This window comes from Harpegnathos saltator, unplaced genomic scaffold (assembly GCF_003227715.2).
Source record: "Harpegnathos saltator strain DR-91 unplaced genomic scaffold, Hsal_v8.6 scaffold664, whole genome shotgun sequence".
Classification (NCBI taxonomy): Eukaryota; Metazoa; Arthropoda; class Insecta; order Hymenoptera; family Formicidae; genus Harpegnathos; species Harpegnathos saltator.
Genome location: NW_020230498.1, coordinates 322275 through 329350, shown reverse-complemented (window position 1 = coordinate 329350; position 7076 = coordinate 322275). Strand labels below are relative to the sequence as shown.

At 34.5% G+C, this 7076-nt stretch overlaps 2 protein-coding genes across 4 annotated transcripts; one reads left to right on the top strand and one right to left on the bottom strand.

The window, feature by feature from the left end:
• The first annotated feature begins 786 nt into the window (after positions 1–786).
• LOC105191560 (transforming growth factor beta regulator 1) lies at positions 787–2912 on the top strand. 2 transcript variants are annotated; one of them, XM_011155051.3, is made up of 6 exons: positions 791–888; positions 1004–1066; positions 1139–1364; positions 1583–1859; positions 1934–2153; positions 2273–2912. In XM_011155051.3, the coding sequence occupies exons 3-6, from the start codon at positions 1172–1174 to the stop codon at positions 2441–2443; spliced, it is 861 nt and encodes a 286-aa protein (XP_011153353.1). In that variant the 5' UTR covers positions 791–888; positions 1004–1066; positions 1139–1171; the 3' UTR covers positions 2444–2912. The 2 variants fall into 2 exon arrangements, with proteins under 2 accessions (XP_011153352.1, XP_011153353.1); XM_011155050.3 differs by having other exon boundaries at positions 787–1066.
• A 330-nt stretch (positions 2913–3242) lies between these two features.
• tank (EI24 domain-containing protein tank) lies at positions 3243–6740 on the bottom strand. 2 transcript variants are annotated; one of them, XM_019845281.2, is made up of 7 exons: positions 6374–6740; positions 5085–5260; positions 4745–5000; positions 4266–4609; positions 3914–3988; positions 3712–3829; positions 3243–3615 (listed from the first exon to the last, which is right to left on the bottom strand). In XM_019845281.2, the coding sequence occupies exons 1-6, from the start codon at positions 6389–6391 to the stop codon at positions 3742–3744; spliced, it is 957 nt and encodes a 318-aa protein (XP_019700840.1). In that variant the 5' UTR covers positions 6392–6740; the 3' UTR covers positions 3243–3615; positions 3712–3741. The 2 variants fall into 2 exon arrangements, with proteins under 2 accessions (XP_019700840.1, XP_011153354.1); XM_011155052.3 differs by having other exon boundaries at positions 3243–3829.
• Positions 6741–7076: the final 336 nt, after the last annotated feature.

The following is a 7076-nucleotide window of genomic DNA, read 5'->3' as shown; positions in this document are numbered from 1 at the left end:
GTTTCTCTGTTTGAGAATATGCTACTAAATTTTGCTTGCCGCATGCTAATACTGTGCGACAAATCGAGCAGAAAGCTTTTTCTATATCTACGTGTGGTTTTAGCCAGTATTTAAAAATATTCATATTTAACCATGCTTTTTCAAATGTAGCGCTTTTCCTCCTCTTCTTGTCGATGCCACTTGATGTTGAAGGCTGTTGTTCATCCATATTTTATGGTAAATAAACTATACACTGCACTTTTATTTATCACTACTATCACACTATCACTGGGCTTATGTTAAAACGTATTAAACACTAAGTAACAATTACATTATATTAACATTACAATTTTTCACTTAACAATGTCATTGTTACATAATACAAATATTATGTAACAGTTACATAGTTGAGTGAGAAATTATAATGTTAATGTAACGTAACTGTTACTAAAGCCAGCGGCACACGGTGCTTGTTTTCGTGCTGGATTGCTTGCTGGATGAAAATATTGCGTTGTGATTGGTACATTTCCGAAGATGGATGGAAATGCACCAATCAGAACGCAGTATTTTCATCCAGCAAGCAATCCAGCACGAAATAAGCACCGTGTGCCGCTGGCTTTAGTATCTACTACACAATACACTGAGATGAGGCACTCCAAAGCACTCGCGCAAGAAACGCGGGAAAACTACGCGGGAAGACAGCTGATAGGATAGCGCGGGCCTCTCCATGGACCCTGCGATGCGCTTTATTGCCATCATTGGCATATGCTTTCGTAGAGCTTACGTCATGTCACGCATGCGCTGTAGCGTCGCAATATATTGCATCTAGCAACTATGGGCAGGGAGACGGTGAGTGTCATCTCTTGAATTCGCCCGAAATGTGCGGATCGTCCCCAGCTCTGCTTTACGGTATGTGGTCGGTGATGTGAAATTTTGACCAGTACTTTGTTAATTTTACAAGTGTGATATGGCTCAGGCATATGACAACTATTATAATGATTATCACAAGAATGCTGAATTACAGCAAAATTTGAAGTACAAGAAGAAGTACCGGAAACTCAAGAGAATCGTGAAGAATACTGTATTCGTAAGCTACCTGCAAACATGTATTTCGCTTTTTATTCATATAACATCACATATAATTTGATTTCTAATGTAGGAGAATGCAGCACTGTGTGATCAAGTAGCACACATGCAAGAGAATTTGATGGTTGTCAAAGAAGAGAGACTGTTCCTTTTACGCAAGTTATGTCAACAACATGGAGAAATGGAATCTAGCTCTATGATAGCTCGTTCACAATCAAATGTTAATTCACCATCATTTAATCCAGAATGTGTTACATCTAAGAAGACAGTCAAGAAAAGAACCTCCATAGATGGTTCAGGTATATCTTTCTGACATATTGTCAGCTGATTATAAAGATAGCATGCTAATATGATATATTTTCTATCTTCTTGCTATATATTGCAATATTGCTAATGTCAGCATATTTAAAAAATGTGCAATTTACATGATAAAGCATGTTTATTACTGTTAACAAATATGTTAGAACATGTCTCCTCTCTTATAAGAATTTTATACAACTTATCTCTTCTCTTGTAGAGACAAAAAGCAAGACAAAAAGATACAACAAAACTGCCAGAAGAGTAGTACAATTGATTCCACTAGATGTGCACGGAAGGCCAATATTTCCCATAGCTTTAGGAGACCTTACGATATATTCTCTTGGTGAAGTGGTATCAGATAGAATTACATATCACACAGAGGATCTCATCTTTCCAGTAGGCTACTGTAGTACCAGAGTGTATGCTAACTTACGAGATCCGCGAACCAAGAGTTTATATACTTGTAAAATACTAGATGGTGGTCCAAAACCTAGGTAATGGATTATAGCAATAAATAGGAACAGTAATAATCTTCAGAAGAAATGAGGCACTATTTTATTGCTTACAGATTCGAAATAGTATCCGATAACGACTTAGATCAACCATTAGTGGGATCCAGCCCTGACGAATGTCACTTGAAATTGTTGGCAGCAATTTCTCTGGCACTTCGCTCAATAATACCAAAAGGTGCTGATTTCTTTGGGATTTCTCATCCTACCATACAGAATTTGATACAAAGTTCTCCAGGAACACGTAAATTGGCCATATATAAACAGCAACGTTTTGAAGTATGTATACAGTATATGCAAATTCTGGAAATGCACTAATCATTTTAAATCGATACTGTGAAAATAATCGTGTCTCTAAATTATCGGAATTATCATCATTATGTAATTATATTTTACAGGTAAGCAAAAATCAAATGATCGATCGAGCTGCAAGTCCAATAACGGAAGTGGAAACTGATCCAGGATTAGGTTTTGCGGCATTACATAGACATTATGCGTTGAATTCTTATAGAACGAAAGAAGAACCTTCGGACCACGATCTGCTAGCGTTGCAAGATCTTCTCGCGTGATCGTGAATATTAATACCGATGATTAATTCATACCGATTGATTAATACCGATGATTTATTTTGTCGTTAAAAGTAGATGAAACTAATATCTCAAATCAAAACGTCCAGTGTGTTGTTAATGATTTCTTAATTCTTAAATCGTTGATACAAACAGAATATTTTTTTTCAATATTTATGTAATATTTATTTAAGCCATAATGTATAAAATGATTGATTTCATGACAAAAGTAGTAAATATTAGCTGCCTAGCAATATTATATAAATTGAAATGTTCTTATTATACATTATTAGCATTAGTATTTTATCGTTATGTTCACGACAATTTTTCGTTTGTCTTAATTTCATTTTTTCGAATGAATCCTATGAACAATATATGAATGATATGTATGGCACAATATATATCAATATCAACAGATTCGATTGACCAAAATGTCTGTCGGCGTCTATGCATAATATATAGTTTTCTTTTTTTTTTGTTTTTTAATTAAATCACCTTATTTAATCTTAATATGATAAAAACAAAAATATAAAATAGTCATGTATACAGAGCACCGTACTATTTAGAATTGTCTTAATATTTGGAATAATTATTTCAGTACTACTTTATATCATAAGATTATATTATAAGTGGACTGGATATCTTACTTGTCGCGTAGTGTATTCTTTTTATAATATATGTTTGTAATACACGTCTATATAACACAGCGCTGATCGGAGATCACAAATTCGATATTGAAAAATGACTAGCTACAGCGTAAAAAGCTTAAAACATGTGAATTGTGATAAAAGTTATTCAATAATTTTAATTTGTGTCACAATGGACAAAGTTGTATGTATAGTTATACTTAAATTATCATAAATTTTGTTCCATGTTGAGTTACGTCATTTTAAAGTATACCATAAATGAATGATATACTTTAAAATGCGATGCTTACGATGTTTATATAATGCTTTTTGTACATATTCTATTTTATAGATAAACAGATATTTGTATCAATCAGTCCCCATGTATCAATTAAAATATGACAGCGTATTTCCTTTATGATCTAAATATCGATTAAAAATATAAAATTTGTGTTATTTTAGTCTCATTTAATATGAAAAAATAAACACATTTTTTTGCATACTCCTCACAAAACTTAAGTTTGTTTTTAGCAATAAAAGAGTTATCCCCTGCAATAGCAATATATATGCAAAAACTTTCCGAATGCTATCTTTTATGTAACAATTATTTCGAACATATTATGAAAAGTAAAGATAACTACGTACATTATTTGTCTTTTTATTACATTAAGGTTGTCACCGCCTGTGCGCTCGTCCGATAGTTCTGTTAAAAAGTGTGTTTGCCATTGCAATTACTGGCGAAAATAATTTCAATGGATAATCACTGAAATCGTTATTTGTATCGTATTAATAAATAGATAATAGGAAGTTAAATATATATCAAATATCATATAATTTAGAAACATACCACACTCCAATTACGGGCTCCGCTTCATTCCCACTTACAATAAAGAGGGGAAACAATATAGAAAAAACACAGCCACTGAAAATAATGTATCTTAAATTATATTTTAATTATTAACACTGCTAATTTAATAAACTAAGCTATTAAATTTGTCTCATAATAAATGTTGAAAAGATCATTATTTTATTGGATTTAGTGTTCCTCAATTTATTTAAAATAAAAGAAAATCAAATCTGCGTGAATCATGATTTAAAAAATTCTAAATCCTTATTTAAAACTCAAGATTAAACGTGGAAGAGAGATATTAAGTTGTTTAAGTCTCAAGAAAACAGCATTCGAGAAAATTACTTCATACCTTGTAAAGTACGAACTGGGCAGTTGGGTAAGTACTGCTAATGGCAGACCAAAGCCTACAAAATATGGCCAATTGCCTTCAATAAAAGTCAATCGCCTGTGCAACTCCCAGCCCATATTGAACCACTTGTATTCAAAGGCATAGAGAGCATATAAAAGGCACATGTGGACAAGGGCAAGAAGTTCGCCTAGCAAAGGTAGAGGAATCTTGGATACCAACATTCCTTGTCCCAAGAATAAAGCTTGAACTAATATGCTGAAAAGCGTGTCGGCTATCAGTTTGCTCACGCTTGACAGAAGCATCGGCCTCCCTTGTCTGTATCTATAAGCGCTGTCTGCTATGTCCTACATGAATTTATAAATATACCATATATATACTACACATGTATGTTATACACAGGCATACACTTGTGTGTTGATGAAAACCAATTTTGTATAAATAATGAAAAAAAATGTTTTATATTTTCTGAAAAATCATACCTGAAACCATAAGCTGTTAACTATCCTGCTGAGTAAGAACAATGGTAATACCCACACAGTACCAAATGTAAGAGATAAAAATGGCTGGGTCCATGACCACACAGTGAGCGCAGTGCCTGAGGAATGGCCGAATATAAGAGTCAATAAGTACTGAAGAAACGGCAGGAGTCCATAATCAAATATCAACATGCTAGCCCAAAATACACCTCCATTTAGAGCACAGCATTGAATGGTCCTTTTCAGTACTTTAGACTCTCTGAAATAAAACAGATTAATTGTTTCTACTATCATAAGAAGATTGTATCTATTGTTTGTAGAGATGAGGCAATGATAAAAATACCGTTGTTGACTACTGTGTTTGGAAGGACTGTGCGTAACTGAATCTCTCTTCCGAAAATCTGCTGTGATAAGGGATTTTCTGACCAATTTCTCATTGATCTGTTTATCCATATAAAAGAGGACAACAGCACCTTTTAAGCTGTCCACAAACCCCCGATATATTGCATGTATTATACTCTGAAGATACAAAATAAAATAGATTATATAAACTATAAAAATATTTATATAAATATATTAAGTCAGTCAAAAAATTCCGTTTAGATTTGAAACTAAATTTAATTTTATCGCTTTATATTCAATTGAAACAAAGGAGTGTCAATAAAGCTGATTTTCTGTTTATGTTGAATCTTTTGAAAATTATGGCAATTTTTTAGTTCAAATTCTAAATAATTCAGAAAAAAAGCTATCTTTTTTGACCTTATTAAGTCATCTGAAAGAAGATATGAAATATAAAATATAATATAAGATATAATAAGATATAAGATACAATATAAACATCTTTTGGCTATAAAGCATTGAATAACCAGATAAATTTATTTATCTCTGCAATATTGATATAGCTATATTATAAGAATTAGTTTATCATCAAAGAAGGTAAAAAATCATACTAAACTTTTTGAGTGACTCAATAATGTATAAAATATTAAAAGAGGAATGCAAAACACTAAGAATACACATTTACTAAGAAAAAAACAAAAATTCTTTTAATCGTTATAAATGCAAAAATCTATATTCTTTCCGATAAAGTTTTACTCGACTGGTTTCCAGATTAACGCCACGTCCTTCATAAATTTCCTTTTGGTGTTTCGCGGACATTTCAGTTGACTTCTTTAGAAAAAGAGACATCCCTGAAACTGTTTCAAATATCTCCTTCCCTAAAGAAGTAAATTGGAATACTCACGAAAGATTAGAAACGAATCCAACTTCGAAATCAAGTTGGAAAACTTTAAATATTGGAAAGTTAAGGAATGATTTTTGCAATAAAAGAAATTTGAATAAAAGGAAAACCCCGGAAAGTTGCATTGCTTCTAATACAACCTGTTTTAACGTTATTAATCACATGTTATTAAACACATTACCAAGCATATATTCGTATACAGTGCTCACATCCAATTTCCGATATAAATTATTTATACAGTACACAGAGTATGCAAAAATGTCCAATACATATCACGATGATTGAGCTTGTATTGACATTACATAGACATTGATGGCGGGGTCGAAAAGGAACGAATCACGCCTGTGGCATTCATGGATATCAGGCGCGATGCGGGATCAAAGTCTACTCACTGTCACGTTATTCATCATATATTCGTCGATGATACTCGGCCAAGGCGTGGATTAATCTAAACTGCGAAAACGTGCGAAGATACGCCGGACGGTCATTTCGTGCACTGCGAGGAACGACGTGCTGCGAGCGTCACAGGCCGCGGGCTGCAGGAAAACAAACGGGACTCGCTGAGAAAGCACGTGTTTACCGGATCACCTGAGCCGATGGCACGAGCTTCAGGTAGCGTTCAAGTGTCGTGCGTATGTTAAACGACGCCGCTGATTTCGTCGCGCTATCCGACAGCCGACGACGAGTCCCGTTGTTCGTAACTCCATCCCCCTCCACTCCCACGCGGCACGTACACACACCGATATCCGGGGCCCCTAGTCGGCTAAAAACAACGCGCCGGAGCATCAGCTGACGGGTCACGCTTGCGACGAGAGGTCGCTGAAGCCACGCTCGCGAGATCTCCCGACAGCTTGGTGCTGACATCTCACGCGGACACTGTGAGTCTCTCGCCGACTCTCGCCGACCGAGTCACGTGATAGATCTTCAAATTGCTGAATTAGTAAAATGATATAATTGTTCCTATTGCTTTTTTTGAAAAAAACGCAGTGAGGATCTCGTTTTCAGGGAAAGATACACCCTCGTGTTCGGGATATCTGTTAACGAAGCACGAATATGTTAATTTACAGGGACATTGGACAAACCTTGACAGTGGGA

What these genes read in the sequence shown, in the direction of transcription:
- tank (XM_011155052.3), bottom strand. An exon ending in CCCAGTTCGTACTTTACAAG is followed by an intron (nt 3,989 to 4,265) that starts GTATGAAGTAAT and finishes CATTATTTTCAG; the next exon opens with TGGCTGTGTTTTTTCTATAT. An exon ending in GAGCCCGTAATTGGAGTGTG is followed by an intron (nt 3,830 to 3,913) that starts GTATGTTTCTAA and finishes TAACGATTTCAG; the next exon opens with TGATTATCCATTGAAATTAT.
- LOC105191560 (XM_011155050.3), top strand. Translation starts at nt 947, where the DNA reads ATGGCTCAGGCATATGACAACTATTATAATGATTATCACAAGAATGCT. An exon ending in TCGTGAAGAATACTGTATTC is followed by an intron (nt 1,067 to 1,138) that starts GTAAGCTACCTG and finishes TTTCTAATGTAG; the next exon opens with GAGAATGCAGCACTGTGTGA. An exon ending in GATGGTGGTCCAAAACCTAG is followed by an intron (nt 1,860 to 1,933) that starts GTAATGGATTAT and finishes TATTGCTTACAG; the next exon opens with ATTCGAAATAGTATCCGATA.